The sequence below is a fragment of the Octopus bimaculoides genome, chromosome 11 (assembly GCF_001194135.2).
Source record: "Octopus bimaculoides isolate UCB-OBI-ISO-001 chromosome 11, ASM119413v2, whole genome shotgun sequence".
Taxonomy (NCBI): Eukaryota; Metazoa; Mollusca; class Cephalopoda; order Octopoda; family Octopodidae; genus Octopus; species Octopus bimaculoides.
This window is the reverse complement of record NC_068991.1, coordinates 32483046-32502613: the sequence shown is the minus strand read 5'-3', so window position 1 is coordinate 32502613 and position 19568 is coordinate 32483046. Positions and strand designations below refer to the sequence as shown.

Here is a 19568-nt window from a genome sequence, read left to right as displayed (position 1 = left end):
CTTAATCAGCCAAAGGAGTAAATGTAAACAACTGAATACTTGTTAGTGATTGGTTGAAATTATCGAAATAAGACAATTTTTTACATGAAATAAATTCGAATACAAAAATATTTTTCTGTTCTATAACACAAAATAGATAAGTATATGAAGTTTGAAAGTCTTTCCGTACCAAAAACACTACGTAAAACATTAATGAAAAATGTGGCCCCCGTTTTAAAATAGATCCGAAGCATTTGACCCAGACTGCCTTCTTCCAACTGTTAAACATAGAGGAGGATCTGTGATGATCTGGCAGGCTATATCTTGAAAATCTGCCGGCCCAATTGTTTCCTTTCATGGCAGAATTAATAGTCAAGACTATTTAAGCACTTTATCTGATCAAATTCATCCTATGGTTGCGGAACTGTTTCTAGAGGGAAACGCAATCTTTCAGGATGATAATGCACCAATTCACACAGCTAAAGTTGTTACTGAATGGCATGAAGAACATTCTAGTGAAGTTGAACATTTTATTTGGCCACCACAGTCACCCGATCTCAATATTATTGAATATTTATGGTGCATTTTAGAAAAACAAGTGAGGAGTCAATATCTTCCACCATCATCACTACAAGAACTGGAGACTGTTTTAGCTGAAGAATGGACAAAAATTCCTTTGGAAACAATTCAAACTTTGTACAAGTCCATATCTCGTAGAATTTAAGCTGTAATTACTGCCAAAGGTGGTTCTACCCCATATTAAAATAAATTTGTTTGAAATTTTAAGGCATTTCCATTATTTTGTCCAATCCCTGTATATGTGTGTGTGTGTGTATAAATAAAACATGATTTATTCATGATCAGAATTGTTTGAAAACTGAGGTATTACTGTATATGTAAAGATAAGATCCAAGTATCCAGGTGTAGGAAGTTAGTAGGTAAAATCCAGGCTACATATGTTTCCTGGCTAGCAGAACCTCGGAAGTAGTAATTACTCAATAAAGGGTACTCTGCTAGCTACTCATCAGGCCAAAGATACCTTATTCATCATCATCATCATCATTGTTTAATGTCCGCTTTCCATGCTGGCATGGGTTGGACGGTTTGACTGAGGACTGGCGAGCTAGATGGCTGCACCAGGCTCTAATCTGATCTGGCGGAGTTTCTAGAGCTAGATGTCCTTCCTAACGCCAACCACTCCGAGAGTGTAGTGGGTGCTTTTTACGTTGCCACCGGCATGAGGGCAAGTCAGGCAGTACTGGCGACGGCCACACTCAAAAGGTGTTATTAATGTGCTACCTGCACAGTCAAATGAATACATGTGTGTGTATGTGTGTGTGTGTGTGTGTGTATGAAGAGCTTTCTTTCAAAACCAGATATATGTATCGGAATGACTTTTGAGTAATTGTTTAAAACAATTTGAATATATCAGATTTTGACTGGAAGACTAAGATTCACCTACTGTTTATATGGCATCTATCTCAGTCTAACTGAAAAAAATTTCACGTGTGAAGCCAGAAGTCTGCAGATTGTGTTTTGATGGTTATCATGAAATTGACCAAATATGCACTTATACCAGTTTTGAAAGTAAGCTCATATGTGTGTGTGTCCTTTGAGTATTGACAATCAGAAAAAAAATAATGATTAATAATATAGTAGAAACTAATAATTCTTTTATTATTTTAATGGTTTGAGTCATAGGACTGTTGCCATGCTGGAGCACCACCTTTATCTTCTTTCAATTTTGTTGTCATTTTATGGCTGGAAGCTTGTCTATGACTCAGTGTATCCTATTCCCTGAGTGTATCCTTGAATGGTTGGCTGGTCTGGTATCATTGTTAGGAGTTTATCAAATGTTTCAGTGAATTCCCCTTTTATATTTCTGATTTCTTTAGGTAGGCAGTAGAACAAATAAGGACCTCTAAATATCAGATTGGTACAATATAGTGTTTTTGCTTGTGATTTTGAAGGTGGTATATTTGGAAGCTGACAGTTTGTGCATTAAAATTCTTTCTGATGCTTAAGTTTAGGACATGCCCCTCCAGGATCTTCATATGTATATGAGAGTAAATCTCTCTCTTTGGCATTCAAAGAGATGCAGAGCTTTCAGGCATTGCCAGTAATTCAGGCTTTTAAACAAATTTATTTTACTGGTGAATGTTCTTTTAAACCTTTCAATTTTTTCCATGAGACCACAGCAGTTTGGAGACCAAAATTGTGAGCAGTAATCTAATCTACTTAAAACTAAGCTTTTCCATAGAGTCAGCATAACCACTAGCTCTCTTGTCATGATGGTTTGTAGGATCCATCCTATGAGATACCTGCATTTAGAGGTCAGTTTGGTGGTGTGGCTAATAAAAGATGCATCATTTGACATAGGTACTCCTATGTCTTGTGTCCTTAGTACTTTGAATCATTGTATCAGTTGGTGTCAAATAATGTGATTTGTGTGTATTCCTGCCCTGTAATGAAGGACCTAAAATTTTGATGCATTAAATTTTATACTGTTTTTATCTGCCTGTTGATAAATGAGGTTAAGCTCATTTTTGGAGTGTAACAGCACCTTCTGAAGTTTGGATATCTTTGTGTTATTAGCATAACTACCAGGTTGGTTGAGTGCACTTGTGAGCTTATACCTGATAGAGCAATAATAAACAATAATGGTCCTAGAACCTTGCCCTGAGGTATACCACTTATTAAAGGTGACTTTGCAGAGAAACAAACTGTTTGCAACAGATTGATTCCTACCCCATAAGAAATCAAAAAGTCATTCTCTAAGTATTCCTGTGATACCAGTATTATTTCATCCAGATTGCACCTCTTGATAACTTCAGGGGGAATTCAATCTGGGCCAGCAGCTTTTCCCTCTTTCAGTCTACTCTTGGCACTCTGATGTTCTTCCAAATCAAGGGGTCTGGTTTTATATGTGAGATTGTTGAAAACAGGTTAAATCTCTTGTCATTGCTTACAAGGAGAGACCTTAAGAGCAATTGACTTCAGTGTTGATACCACTTTTAGACATGCACCTCTCAGCTGTTTGTACGGACGATGCCCGACTTTGCTGCTTTCCTTGCGGTTGTCAGATTAATCAATTTCCAGCTTTCCCTGTGCAATGAATTTGCATCTATTGTCTTGATTTGATCAATCATGCAGTCCAATTCCACTTCCTCAATGGTATCATAGGCATTTTGAAGAGTGGCTTTGATAACTTATAGTTCCAGCCTGTGTTCTTTAGGATTCTCGATAGCAGTTAAATGCTCTTTACACATTCTTCCTGGCTGTGTTAACTTTTGGTTCAGCTGATGCTCTTTTCATTGAATGGTGCTTCTTTGTTGGTATCATGTTCTTTCACTTCCCTGTTAGTGGTGATGACATGTTCATATAGGTCAGTTATTGACTTTGAACCATTTTGTAGTGCAGCAAATCATTTCTTTACAATGACACTGTAAATTTGTATCACTTTTCAGGATATACCAGTCATATACTTGCTTTTTCTCAGGTGTTGTACGTGTACGCAAGGTCAGTTTGATTTGTCCTAATAAAATTCTGTGGCCAGAACCAAGACTTGTGTTGTAATCCAACATCAGACTGTTATAACATCCACTCCCGTATAGCAGTATAGTTAGCTAAATGAGTAAGACACGACTATAACCGACTTCTTAAAGTCACAGTATTTGTAATGACTAGCAGATACTAATCACGTGGGAGGGATGTTCCAGTATTATCACCATAATATCTCCCCTTTTAAATTTTACTTAGGGAGTGTAATTTTCTTTTGATTAACATTAATTTTTTACATCACTCCACCTCCCTATTTTTTTTTTTTTTCATAAAGTTACAAATTTAATATTATTTCATTTGGCATCAATTTCCAGGAACTCCATACATTTTCTTTTTCTTGTGTGTCTGGGTTCAATTATTTGCAATGGCATTGGTACTTGAAAAGTGCCATATAACCATTCCATTGGATTCTTCTATTCTCTTGGGTTCGCTCTCAACAAATCTTTTTTTTTAGTTGGTTAATGTGTCTCTTGTATACCCCTTATCTTCTTTTTACCAAGTATAGCATTTTCCTACGTGTTTGGTAACCACACCATCTTCCCAAATTTGTTTTCTGTACTTATATGCCTTAACAAATACATTCCCACCCATTTTGAAATATCTTGCTGTATTATCCATTACAATTTTTCTTTTCTTACCAGGTAATAATGCGTCAAAGACTGATTTTATTTTCTATGCAAACATCAGCTCTTCTGGTGTGTTTGAATTTGGTGTCACAAAATATACTCTTATGAATTGTTGTAGAGCTACCTCATCTGTGACTTACTTATTTGACTTCCTTGGAGCTCTCTAGAATGTATTGACAAAATGTTCTGCTTGTCTGTTAGATCTGGGATGGTATAGCACAATAGTTACATGTTCTACAGTGAACGTTTTACAGAACTTATAAAACTCAAAAGATATAAATTGTGTTCCATTATCAGACACTATCGTGTCTGGGATGCCAAATCTTGCAAACAGCTCATGTAGAAAGTTTGCTGTAGTTGAGGAGGATGGCATTTTTACACTTACAAATTTCTGGCCATTTAGAGAAACTATCTATTACCACTAAGTAGTATGAACTGTTTAATGGTCCAGCGAAATTCATGTGTAGTCTCAACCATGGAACATCTACTTTTGGCCAAGCTTCACTTTTTATCAATGATAATTTTGCCACAAGGGCACATCCTCTACAGCCTTTCACCATTTTTGGCCAGTACATGTAGCTTCGCATAAAAGCAGGCGGTCCAACATGGAATTCCCTTAATATTTTCTTTTGCAGTGTTTCAGGTATAACTACTCTGTGCATACATCAGTACATCACAAACCGAGTACAGATTCATGTCTTGGTTTTGTTTTGCACCAATCCTGTTCCTATTTACTTTCCCTGTATTCTTTTCATTTTTGTTATGAATTTGTCCTTTTCCAACATTTCATTTTATGCATTCAAGGGCCACCAGTAATTCATGTACTACATTCTACATTACATTTTTTATTTATCTTAATGTTGCAATTACCATATCTTCAAATGGTTAACGTCCGCTTTCCATGCTAGCAAGGGTTGGATGATTTGACTGAGGACTGGTGAACCAGATGGCTACACCAGGCTCCAATCGGATTTGGCAGAGTTTCTACAGCTGGATGCCCTTCCTAACGCCAACCACTCTGAGAGTGTAGTGGGTGCTTTTATGTGCCACCGGCACGGAGGCCAGTCAGGAGGTACTGGCAACAGCCACGCTCGAAATGGTGTATTTTACATGCCACCTGCACAGGAGCCAGTCCAGTGGTACTGGCAACAAACTCGCTTGAATGTCTTTTCATGTGCCAGGAAAGCGACGTTGCTAATGATCACGCTCAAATGGTGCTATTTACGTGCCCCCGGCATGGAAGCCAGACAGCTGGTGCTCTGGCAACAACCACGCTCGGACGGTGCTCTTAGTGATCTACTGGTACAGGTGCCATCACGATTTCGCTTAAAATGTTTGCACAAACTCTTATTTTTCTTTTTTTTATACATAGACCGTAGGTGTTTCCCAATCTGAGTGGTCCATCTTCTCAATTATTCTTAGGCTTTCAAGTTCCTTATTTACCTGTTCTAGTGTTGCAAACAGTACATTACATTTTGGCATAGATACAGGTGTTGCACTTTGTTTTACTACAATTTTTGCCTTCATTTTCATACAGCACCCCAGTTCATCCAAGAAAACATCTGGAAATAAATGTATTATTTTTCGTTTCAATCCCCCAGCTGCATTCGAACCTTTGACTGAACTGACTTTTTCTGCAGTTAGTCTCTGAATATATCTTGAATATATCTGGCATTAATTCATCCAGTTTGAACTTGTCACATTCTCTTAACTCTACCAGCATATGTGACAGTCCTCCTCATTGTTTTTTTCTAGGTCCAAACATTTCCAGCATGTATTGAACAAGTTTTTCTTGCTAGAAATTTTACACAATATGTCTATTGTATTTCTAAAGTTTATATCAGACGGTTTTCCAGGAGTACCTAATTGCTGTAATGTTCATGTTCTACTGCAGGCAGTTTCTTAGGATTAGATGCATTTTCATAACATTGTCCCAATCTTTGCACTCTTTATTGAAGATCTGTTCATACCTTCTACAGTACACCTCGAAGGTAATTCCTTCGTCTGGTTCATACTTAAATTTTGTTATCAAGTTTGCAACATAATCTGACAAGAACATCTTTTCAGCATTTTTAGAAGATTTACGATTCATTAATTACAGCATTTGTTGTTGTAATAGTAATTGTTGTTGTTATCGCTGTAATAGTAATTGCTGTTGTTGTTCTTGCAGTAGTAATTGTTGTTGCTGTTCCGGCAGCTGCTGCTGCTGCTGTTGTTGTTGCTGTTTTTACAACTAGAGCAAACTGGCCAACAAATCTTCCATAATTTTACACTTTTGTATACCATAAAATTCACACAAAAAACTTTTCTGAGTTTCGGAATTCCTTGTAAGTTTGTTTAATCCTCATGAGTTTGCTAAATCCTTGTCACCACTGTTGTTACAGTATTTGTGACACATACCACTCATCATGTGGGAGGGGTGTTCTATTATTATCATCCCCATAACAACTTGCAAAGCTGTTGTGTTTCAACATTTCAAATAGAGTTTCTCCACTTTTGGCTGTGAGACATAAGTCCATACCTTGCCTTTTCCCTTTTGGAACCGAGTATCTGTAATAACCACATTGGTTTCTAATGCAAGGTCCAGGAGTAAGTAGTCATTGTTGTTTGTTTGCACACGAAATGTGAAAGAACCATCTTTTGTTCCTATGTATGCGTTACAATCACCAAGTAAGAATATCATGTGAGCTTGTATTGAGCGAATTACATCAGCAAGACTGTTGTTGTGTTGTTCTACATCTTGTGAACCCTCAACTGAGGCATAATGCACAATGACTGTTGTACCAGGGTTTCCACCAAAGTTTGCAGCCAAAATTCTGTTACTGACATATGTAATGCTGCTGAGTGCTATTTTAGCTTGCCAAAACTGATTTCTTTAAGAGGTGGTGAGATCAACATAAATGAAAAATGTACCAATGTTAATTCAATTAGTTGTACTACTACTCTACATAGTTATTTATCACAAAGGTAATTATTATATAAACACATCACTTTTACATTTGCTTTTCCAGTGTTCTACAGGTTATGGGGGATGGGGGGGGGGGTCCTTTCCAACAGTATCTCACCTTTTTTTATGTTCTTTTGTCAACTCCAGTATGAGGTTCAACATCATGAGATCAGCTTTTACCACTTCTGTCAATGTCTACTTTAGTATTCCTATTCCACAGTTTCCTTCTGCATCTTTTGGCATTTTTTTTTACCTATCTGTTATATGTTATATGCACCAAATGTCTATACCAACAGTCTTCATTCTAGAACACTGCAACTGATTCCTTTTACACCTAGTTTAGCTCTCAGCTTATTTGTACCATGTTGTTCATGCATGATAACATTACACTTCCAACAGAGAATACTTATTTCTCTTCTCTCCAAATAAACATCTCACTACCATGCAGCATCATACTTTGTATACAACATCAATCTATTCTTCACTCAGAGAGAATCCCTTTATTACCAGTATAAGCAATAGATTCCTGAATTTTTTCCACCTTGTCTGGGTACCATATTTGCAAAGTACACACCTCCACTACTGATTAGGTTGCAAAAGCTAACAAAAGCTATCAATTATATCTATAAGACCTTCTAAGCATTATCTACCCTTGTACATAAAATTCAAAAAACAATTCACTATTAAAACAAAAACCTTACTTCCAGTTCCAACCGAAATCAGGAGATTCTCGTTCTAAGACATCTATTTCTGCTCCTGGAGCTGTACAAACAGGACGATTCCAGCAATCACTTATTCTTCGATACAAGTTTCTAGTGTAGAAACTTTCCCAGCTCTGATAGAGAGGGACAAAATCCTAAAAGGAGGAAAATGGAAAAAAGAAAAAAAAGAAAGAATGTAAATTCACTATGAAAGAGTGTGTAAAAAATTCAAAGTTATTCTTTGAACTTGGTCAAACAACATTTCAGATCTTTTGCTAACACCTTCAAGTTACCCAGCTGCTACCAAAGTATAGCATTGGCCAAACACTTAAGAGCAGAATTTGGAAAGTGGATACTGTTCCTGGATGGTAGACTTAATCCAGCCCCAGCTGGTACATTACCACACCAATGCAACAATTCAAGCTGGTCTCCAGCCTGAGCATATTTTCTTCCCTTCCTTCTATCAGCTTTAGAGGTCATGGAAACTGCCCTTTCTTCTGCAGCTAAATTATATATATAAAAAAAAGTTATTTGGAGAAAATATTAAGAAACATGTTGAACTTTTGAGGATGCAAAATAACCACTTTTCAATTTAATTCAATATAGCTTGACATGCCAAAAAAAAAAACAAAAAAACTACAGATATACAACTTGCTCGCCTTAATTTGTGACATGTATAACCTATATATATATATATATATATATATATATATACACCCCCTTTTATTGGTTATAAAACAAAAATTGTATGAAACACCTATGCATTGTAACTATGTATTTATTGATTTTTGAAGACATCATACATGGGTTGGCTGAAAAGTTTATAGGCTGACCAAAAAAGTCTCATATAATGTGACAATATGAGGTTTATTTTTCAACATAATTCCCCTTGTGGTCAGCACATTTCTTTCATCAATGTTGCAGTGCTTCGATCCCATACGTGAATAAGCTTACATTGAAGTGGTCAAAAAAGTAATCAACAGCAGATATGACATCATCATCTAGGTTACTGGTTCCCAGTCAAGTGTTTTTTCATGTTGGGGAACAGATGGGGTTCAATCAGGAGAATAGGGGAGCTGGTCAACCAGTTCAAAGTCACAGTCATACAGAGCAGCCATTCAAAGCAAGGACTTGAGTGCTGGAGCATTGTCCTGATGAAACAGGATCCCTTTCATCAGTTTTTATTGGCATTTGGTCTAGTAACTGCCTCAGCAAGTTGGCATAGAACTCTCCATTGATGGTGTGGTGCATCTGAAGATAGTCAATGAACACAATGCCTTTTACATTTCAAAAGGCTGAGGCCATCACCTTCCCTGATGAAACAACTTTGGCCTTGTTTGGAGCAGGTGAGGAGGGGCGTTTCCATTGCATAGACTGTCTCTTTATCTCTAGCTCTAAGTGATGAAGCCAACACTCATCCTGGGGTAAGAACTGTTTAAGGAAACCAACTGGATCTGCCTCAAATGTCAGATTTTCCTGTGATGTGACCAGCCTGGTGCATTTTTGATTAAATGTCAGAAGATATGACACCCACTGAGAAGAAACTTTTGTCAAGCCAAGCTCATTGTGCAGAATATTCTCAACTCTCTCATGGGATATGGTAATAGAATTGGCTATTTGATTTATAGTCAATTGCCTGTCACCCATCACCATGTGGTGAACATGATCAATGTTTTCCTTGAGGTGACAGTTACTGGATGTCCAGACGTCAGCTCTTCTTTAAGACTCCTTTTCCTTCCTAAATTCATCTGCGCGCTTTTGCACTGTTGAGAAAGCTGGAATGTCACCTTCGAATATAGCAATCATGTCAGCTAAACCCTTTATCAGCAGGTACTTGATAAAACTATGATGCCAAATTTTGTCCATCTTGAAGACAAGTCACAACTTGTTACTTTTGCAGTCTTCTTTGCACAGTTAGCAGTCAGTTTACCAGGAAAGAAACAATGCAATTATTAAGAAGAAATGAAATTAATGCATGTAGTATTACACTGCTCAAGCAACACTCCTTCATAGTCAATCTATGAACTTCTCAGTCCACCTTCGTACACTCAATGAGCAATGACTGATACAACCACAAAACCTGCTTACAGACGGATTTCCCTAACCTAGAAGCAGCTTTAATGGGTTTTTAAATCTGACAATTCATACCAATTTCACATTGATAAGAAGTAGTATAAAGATATTATCAAGTGATTTCCTTGAAGTTGCTCTGGAAAAGCATAGAAAAAAACAAAACTAAGATCAAAATACACAGTTAATTTATCTATTTCTTTGTTGAAGTGTTTATAGAATTAAATTGCAAATATTGTATAAGATGAATATATAAAGATTACACTGGAAGGAAAAAGTAAAGGTTGACCAAATATGATTTAATAAAAGCAAGTACAGTGATCTATATATATAAAACTGAGAATGTGTCTGTGTCCTTATGTATGCATCACTAAACCACAAATACTACTCGATCGATTTCATTCAAATTTTACACGTCTCACTTAGGGTGCATGCATGTCATGGGCCAAAATATTTTCAACTTCTTGCCTAATGCAAGCTTGGAGCAATCTCTTATCTCCATACTATGTGTCAAAAGTTAAACAATAACATCTCTATTGTAATGTGAGATAATACTTTCAGTTTTAATAGTTTCATTAATACTTTCACTATGTATACATATTAGTTTCATTTCTATTAGTTTCACTATGTATTTATATATATTTTTACATCTTTGTGTGTATATATATATATATATATATATAAAGGAAGGCTAACTAGCAAGATAGTTTTTGTATGTAGCAGATGTTCAAGAGCTATAAACACTGAAAATGTGCAGAAAACAACCTTTGCCACACTCCAGGGAGAAAAACTAGAAGTAGTTGATAGCTTCCACTACCTAGGAGACCAAGTTTGTAGCGGGGGAGGGTGCATTGAAAGTGTAGCTGCTAGAATAAGAATAGCATGGGCAAAGTTTAGAGAGCTCTTACCTCTGCTGGTGACAAAGGGCCTCTCACTCAGAGTAAAAGGCAGACTATATGACGCATGTGTACGAACAGCCAAGCTACATGGCAGTGAAACATGGGCCGTGACTGCTGAGGACATGCGTAAGCTCGCAAGAAATGAAGCCAGTATGCTCCGATGGATGTGTAACGTCAGTGTGCATACTCGACAGAGTGTAAGTACCTTGAGAGAAAAGTTTGACCCAAGAAGCATCAATTGTTGAGGTAGCTCCTGATTTGTTTTTCTCAGAACACTGACCCCATTCCTTCTCCAATGCATAGACAATTAATCTCCATAATGGTGTGCACACAGATTGTGACCCCACGTAACCTCAAAATAGCCACTGCCAACAACAGTAAACATCCGGCAGAGGCTTTCCATTGCAATAAATGAAAGCGATTACTATGTGTAGCATGAGATAATTAAAGCAATAACAGCCTCTGTACTGCACAAGCTACTGGTAAGTACTTACTACTTCCTTCATCCATTTCACTAGCAGTAGTAACTGGCATTGTACGGGTTTTAATAAATTACCGTGAAACTGCGGAAACGTGAGGCCTTACACTTGAGTAAAGATGGTTTGGGATGTGACATTGTTAAACCTTGGTAACCTCTTGAATCAAATCAATATCCAAGCTGTCTTTCAAAAAGTTATATTTTTGCGCTGTTTACGGTTTCCCTGTACAAGTGCTTTCAGGTGAAGCTGGGCCAAACCGCTGAACCACCAGACCAATTCGATTGAAATTTCAGATATGCATTAGGTATGTTCCGAGGAATGTTTTAGTCATAACAACTGCTTCCATCAATGTTCGGTTTTCGCAAAAACTCTATTGATAATTATCAATTTTTTCAAAAAGTCGTCCAATTTCAACCAAACTTGGTACACATTTGCAGTTTGACCCAAAGAGTTTCATGGCGTCACAGTACTCAGCGGATGACCAGAAGACTGAAACTGAACTACAGAAGCACAATGAAGCTGCGTACCACTTAATCAACGTGTTTATTGGTCCAGCATTTGATGTAACACCAGATTATTCAGATTCATTTATGCTGGGGATCGACTATAACAGCTATTTCTTTACTCTTACGCATATCGCCTGCTCATGCATACAATGACGGACACTTGACTTTGTTATGCTCACCATATCTTATTCTCATACTTTGTCAGTACCTACCTACAACCTCACTTTGTTTTTGTGACCTTGCCATTCTGTTATTGTAAACTTGCTATTATGGCCTCATACTGTTTGCTTGAAAAGTCCTCACTTTCATACATAAACTCACTTCCTACTGACGTGGTCTTACAATCAGTCATGTCCTTATGTGGGTCTCTTAACTGGATTGAAACAGCCGTCAAACCATCATCTGCAGCCATAAACGCCCTGCTCTATTTTACACTCGACATAAGCTCCAATTCCCCCCAGCCCCAGAAACCCTTCATTTTTACAGTTTGTCGCCCCTCATTTGTGCTTCAACACTCCACACCTCTCTTCCTGCTGCCGTTTGTAACCGTGCCTTTTTACCCCTCACGTCAAGACCTAAATTTAACCCATCTCATCCGACTTTCACACAATAGCCTACGTTGATTTTCCGCACTGATGCACATTCTGCAATCGTGCTTCAAATCGCTATCAGATGCCCACCTAACATCAGACATCCCGAATTACTTCCACGCATTGTTTGTCTCCTACCACAACCCCCTCCCCCAAAGGAACCACCTGTTCTCCTGCCTCAGCACAAGGCAACTCTTCTCCATATTGTTCAGACACTCAGTAAGTACTTGACCATTTCTCGCAAAGCAGCAACTAGGTGCCATTCTTTACTAACACACCAACAGTTCTGCTTACCCCTCTCCGCTTTTATCCTCTTACGATGGCATAGTGTTGCATCATTGGTTTATTCTCGCCTTTTCGTGAGCGATGACTGCATCTTACTTAAAAGCCCCTTTTGTTTTCGCTAACACCAGTCACGATCTGCTCCAACGTTTTCACTACAACTTCTCCTCTCAAAGCTATCCCTTCCTCCTTTACTCCAGTTGCAGTTGGTAAGTGGCAAAATTGTTATTACATCTACTGTTGCTCCTTGTCATTTCACCTCACATCGTTGGAACACATCCATAAAGTACCACCTCTCATTGGCAAAAATAGGTAGAGGGACTTTCAACAAACGCCTCTATTTCGTGAATCAATAAGCAACGTTATCTCAGGCTTCACAGTACAGCTGCTAGACATTATCTGTTGACAATTTGCATTCATGCATTTATTCCAGCGTAGAACAAATTATGATTGACATCCGCTTACGAATGCAGATAGTGGAAAACATGTTAATCGCCCCTTTGTGAAGTGATTTGATTCGTTGCCTGCTCCCACTGCAACACAGCTTCCCGTACTCCTACTAAATCATCTTATAGATATCTCTCCATTAAGACATGCTTATGGCTTCGTACCTGCATACCTATTTCATAAAATCTTACATATCCTGTCAGTGGTTTGCCTTTATCCTTCTGTTGGTCACAAGCTGCTGAACGTGCAGCCACCAGAAGAGCTCTTGAAACAGACGACCAGCGAAACGCTCGCCTCACCACTATTGTCATCTTATCTGCCACTGCTCTTGCTGCAGAAACCAAAAACCAACGCAGAACTCGCCAAACCGCGAATGCTTCTTCAATGGCAGCTGCTCGAGCTTCAGAGACAGAAGTTCAGCGAAGAAAACGTCAACCGCCAATGCTGTTGTGACTGAGACTGTTTGCGTCACAGAAACAGAAGGCCAACATAGAACTCGCCTAACTGCGAATGCTTCTTCAATGGCAGCTGCTTGAGCTTCAAAGACAGAGGACCAACGAAGAAGCCACCGATCTGCTAATGCTGCATCTACAGCTGCTGCAAGAGCTTCTGAAGCAAGTTGCCAGCGGAAACGTCACTGAACCACTAATGCCACATGCACTTAAGCTGCACATGCTGAGGAGAATGAGGAACAGCGCCACAGACGTCGGACAATGGATGCTGCAAACACTGCTGCTGCTTGATCTTCCTAAACGTTACAAGACCATGATAATCGCCTTCAGAGTGATGACAGACAGCAAGCCCTTAGGAAAGGTGTTTCGAAACTGTTGGCCTTACAATGGGTCTTAAAAGCATTCCAGTACAATTCCACCTTTGATAATGCTGGCCACCCAGACATGTCACTTGGAAGTAGATCAAAGATGTGCTCATTTTGCTTTGCTAAAAAGTGGTCAGGGGAGCCATCCAGTTTGTGCTGCTCTGGTGGAAATATCTGGTTGCCTCAACTTGAGGACCCACCAGAGCCGCTAAAGCTTCTCTTCACAGATGATATGGTTGAATCGAAGCACTTTCTTAGTTGCATCTGGAAGTACAATTGCGCCTTTCATATAACATCTTTCAGAGCAAATGTTGTGTGAGAAGGGGGATTCATGCCCACATTTAAGGTTCAAGGCCAAGTATACCATAGAATTGGACTGTTTGAACCTGCCGCTAACCAAGACCCACAATTTCTCCAACTTTACTTCGTTGGTAATCACAACAAACAAGCAGCAATGTGGTACTCAATTTCACCTGGCACAGACCTCCACATCATCCGAAACCAGCAAGATATTCTTCACATGTTCAGCAGCTACGTTATAAGCTTCAAGTATGCATTGGAGGCAGCTCCTTCATCAAATTTCAACGTTGTCATAGATGCCTCAAAACGTCCATAGGGTGAACACTCCAGAAGCTTCAAATTCTATATGAAACAAAGTAGCTGGCCTTCTTCACGGTAATCAATATAACCACCGAGACATTGTCCTTAAACGCAGAGGCAACACCCTTCACCGTATATGCGAGACGCACAGATCTTATGACGCCTTGCAATACCCACTGCTCTTTGTGAGAGGAGAGGACGGCTACCAGTTTGGAATTCATCAGCGCAAGTCAGACAATTTGGATTGCATAACCACCAAAACAGTTTCTTGCATGAATTTTTACTCTTGACAACTCCAACCATATGCTCCGTTCAAGAGAACTTTTTCATCAGTTTGCCGTGGATGTGTGCACCAAAATGGAATCAGAGAGGTTCTGTTTTATCAGAACACACCAGAAGCAGTTGCGTTGAGACAGCTACATTCATTTGTGAGATGCCCTATTCAATGACGCAGCACCAGATAGCGTTGGCAAACTCTGCATTCTGCTATCCTCCTTCACTGGAAATCCGCAGTATATGCATGAGAGAACGCAAGATGCTATGACTTACATCCGTCATTATGGCAGGCCTGATTTTTTCATTACATTCACCTGCAATCCTTCATGGAAGGAGATCGAAGCTGAATTGTTTCCAGGTCAGCATGCGAAAGACTGTCATGACCCCCTAGCACGAGTCTTCCGGTTGAAGCTTATCAAACTAATGGAGCTTCTTTAGGGAGGGCAAATATTTGGCCCAGTTAGATGCGATATGCATACTGTTGAATGGCAAGAGAGAGGCCTACTACACGCTTACATTCTAATCTGGCTCTCTGTAAAAATACCTCCCTACGATATTGACAAGATTATCTCTGCCGAGATTCCAAACCCATCTACTGACAGACATCTCTTTGAAATAGTCAAGGCAACCATGATCCATGAGTCATGTGGGCACGGATTCAATTTAGGCTCCCCTTGCTTGAGCAACAATATCTAATGCAAGAAGTTTCCAAAAAAGTTTCTGAAGGAAACACAAACTGGCATTGATGGATACCTTTGGAGAGTTTACATGGTTTACATGTCTTGGGAGAGTTTACATTGTACATCCGTGCCAACACGAGTGCTTTTACCTTCGCCTTCTGTTACATGAGGTACATGGGCCTCAGTTGTTTGATGACTTAAGGACTGTCTTCGGCTCTGATTGCAGCAATTACAGGGAAGCATGCCTCAAGCGCAGTTTGCTGGAAGACGATGTGCAATGGGAGGCTACGTTATTTGAAGCTGTTGCATCCCAGACACCTAAGTGTCTACGAGCTCAATTTGCTGTTATGCTGCAAATTTGTGAACTGAACACCCCTTTGTCTTTGTGGGCTCAAATTTAAAGACGACTTATCGGAGGACTTCATATGTCAGGCGATGCTTTTTCCTGGGATAGAAAGTATAAGCGATGAGGTATACAATCAAGTCTAGATCGACATTGAAAATACAGTTGCATCACTTGATGGGAATGACTTACCCTCATTTAGGTCTGCCTAAACCACTGCGTTCAGAGTCAAATTTACTTCCTACAGCTCTTTTGCGAGAAACGCCCTACGATACAGATGCCCTTGCCAATTTTGTCCTAGAAACTGAGCCAAAGCTTCTTCCGGATCAACGGCATGTTTATACTATTGTGACTTATCATGTGTGCCACAGGAAAGGTGGTTTTTTTCTTGATGCGCCAAGGGGTACAGGCAAAACCTTTCTAACGAAACTCATCCTAGCGAAGGTCTGGATGCAAAAGAGCATTGCAGTTGCAGTCGCATCTTCAGGGACTGCTGCAACTTTGCTGCCTGGCAGCAGAACTGCACACTCCACCTTTAAGTTGCCCCTCAATTTAACTAAGCCAGAAACACCTACCTGCAATATAAGCAAGAACTCTGACCAAGGCCAAGTGCTGAAATGCTGTCAGCTTATTGTGTGGGACAAGTGTACTATGGCCTACAAGGGAGCCTTCAACGCATTAAACAGACCCTTCAGGATATCAGGGGTTGCGAAGCCCCCATGGGAGGTGCTATGCTTTTGCTTCCAGGTGACTTTAGGCAAATTCTTCCTATTATCCCCAAAGGCACGCAAGCAGATGAGGTTCAAGCATGCCTTAAGTCATCTCTGCTCTGGCCATGTCAGGTTACTGACCCTGACAATCAACATGAGGGCTCGATTGCTCAGCGACCAAAAATTGGCCAACTTCGCAAGTGACATTCTGAAACTTGGCGATGGTAAAGTGCCTCTTGAATCTGATGGGGAAATGGACATCCACACGTTCTCAATTACCGTTTCATCTGTGCCTGAACTCACTGATAAAGTGTTTCCCCATTTAAAAGATAATTATCTCAATCATGAATGGCTGTCTAAAAGAGCAGAGTTGCCTCCGAAAAACGTGACTGTTACAAAACTCAATGATCAACTGTTGCTGTCACTTCCTGGTGCTCCTTTCACATACAAATCTGTAGATACGATGGTAGATGCAAATGAATCGGTGAATTTCCCAACGGAGTTCCTCAACTCTTTAGACCCTCTGGGCCTACCGCCACATCTGCTCTGCCTTAAAGCTGGAACTCCAGTTATGTTTCTGTGCAATTTGGAGCCTCCCCCAGACTGTGCAATGGAACATGTCTGGTTGTAAAAGAATTGATGAAGCATGTTATCAAGGCAACCATCCTATCCTGATGCGAAAAGGTGAGGATGTATACATTCCCAGGATTCCCCTTACTCCATCGGGAGCAGATATACCTTTCGCCTTCAGAAGACTGCAATTCCCGCTCCAGCCCAGCTTCGCCATGTCTGTCAACAAGTCCCAGGGCCAAACTCTTTCTGTGGCCGGAATTCTCTTGGAAGAGCCATGCTTTACCCACGGCCAGTTGTACATTGCATGTTCCAGAGTCGGCAGTAGAGACAGACTGTTCACATTAACACGTCGGGGAAAGACAAGAAACATTGTCTACAACGAAGTGCTAAGTATTTGCCAAGGCTGAAGTAGGTACATTATCACCATGCATGCATATAATGGGGTACGCTCAAATACTTTTACTATTTTTTCCCATATCAAACATAAAATCAGAAAAGGGCGCCTGCCTCTTGACATTCTGTGGGTTAATGGAAGGCGTTCGTGTGGTGCTCCTATGATGGCAAAGAGGTGGCAATTCGTTGAAGTTGCAAGATAAAAATGCGAAGAAAACGGACCAGCAGAAAGGCAGGTTAGGTATTGCATATTCGAGGACATTTCTGCTGCCTTCTATACAGTCAATTACCTCAAGTATGTTTATTCATAACATTAAAGTGACCAATTCAACGGAAAGGATACCAATTTACAAAATGCATGGCGGCTACGTGTTGCATGAACCTCTTGAAGGCGACATTCCAACTGTTGACCATTAACCTCCTTCAACTGGGAGCAATCTATCGCTCAAATGGTTCCTTCTTAGGAAACGCTGAAATTGTTCAACTTGTTCTCTTCCTATACGTTTATCTATGTGCTTCATATTCGCAAGTGTATGGTTCTAATCTGCGCTAGGCTGAGGAGTAAGGTGTTGAAATCAGAAGAGCATTGCATGAACGTGGTAGCCAAGGTAGGACCCAAAATATTTTATCAAGTTTAAGGCCTCTCCTTTCTGCAGTTGAGTGGTAATTTATTGAGACCCGTGTAATGCCAGGTACTACTGTTAGTAATATATAAAACAAAAACAATTTAAGTTTTTAAATAAAGAATGTTAAACCCAATTAAAAGTATTACATATCAGCTGTTATAGTCTACTATTATTTTAAAATTATATGTATTTAAGTTAAGAAAATTCTAAATTGCCTCAACTAAAACTAATAAAAATATATATTTAATAATTACATCTTGTTTTGGTTCCTTGAGCATGTGGGACTTCTGCAATCCAGCCATTTGTAACCATTCTCGAATGTGACCTACAATTGTTAGCAAGCTGTAACTGAGGTAGGTTAAGATAGCAGCCAGTAAAGGGGTAGCCTCAAAAGACTCATAAAATGGTTCTTTGTAAAATTCCTGGAAAAAAATATATAAAGAAAAAATGCCATTAATGCTTTGCAATCAAATTGTTGATAACTGAAAACAACAAAAATTCATTAAAAACATTCCATGCTAATTAAACGGTTGAGTACATATTTACACAAAATAAAATGACTCCTGCAGTACTCTAAGCAGACATTGTATAGTTTAGAGTTTTTTACTAGGCTGATGAAAATGGTTTGAAGATTATAAAGTTTTGATTTCTGGAGTAAACTAAGTCGTGGAATCATTTAGAAAGATGTTAAAGAGAACTGGTGATAATTTTCGCTTTCACTGAAAGCTTTAGAGATTGACATGAAGTAAAATAGGCTCAACCTGGAATAAAAAACAGGGTACCTACACAGCTTCCCAGGAGGATAAACGGCAATAATGATAAAAAACCTACCATATATATTTTAGTGCAGTGGTTATCTTAGGCAGTAGGGCCATCTTTGGGTGTTGCGATCTCATAAGGTAGCAAATGCCAAGAATGTACTAGGTACTTAGAGAAGGTATAATTTTTCTTAAAAATAAAAATATTTAAAATCAAGTAGGATATCTAAATATTTTCAATTTTGACTAATTTTATTTTATTGCTTGTGCTATAAACACTTTCTACTGAAAAATAAACAGGCTTAACCTTTGCTTCATGACAATATTTATGATCCCATCAGCATATCTTGTTATGCAATACTTCCTCTTCATTACACAATACTAATTTTTAGTGCCATAAACACCAATGTACCATATATTATGTAAACTTGTTGAAATTCCTATTTGTTAGTGGTATAAAAGCCTATTTTAGTGCCATAAAGGCCTATATTTAGTGCATTAACTGACTGTCATACATGTCTCTTTTTAAGTGCCTTAATGTCCTGTCTCTCGTAATAAAAATCAACTTCTGTCATTCGAATTCATAATGGCTGATGACAAGCATTGTGCTCATAACTCAAGAGTACCAACGAATTTAAACCAAATTATTCTGATTCATACATATACATATGTATGTATGTATATATGTATATATATATATATATA

The 19568-nt window shown here is 39.0% G+C and overlaps 1 protein-coding gene across 1 annotated transcript in view; it reads right to left on the bottom strand.

The window, feature by feature from the left end:
- Positions 1 to 19568, bottom strand: part of LOC106878673 (serine palmitoyltransferase 2) — a 67027-nt gene that overhangs the window by 42359 nt on the left and 5100 nt on the right. The window contains exons 2-5 of the mRNA XM_052971964.1: positions 18360 to 18527; positions 7815 to 7969; positions 6688 to 7039; positions 3416 to 3605 (exon numbers count right to left, since the gene is read on the bottom strand). Coding sequence (XP_052827924.1) covers positions 3416 to 3605; positions 6688 to 7039; positions 7815 to 7969; positions 18360 to 18527 — 865 coding nt within the window. The remainder of the gene's footprint in view (positions 1 to 3415; positions 3606 to 6687; positions 7040 to 7814; positions 7970 to 18359; positions 18528 to 19568) is intronic.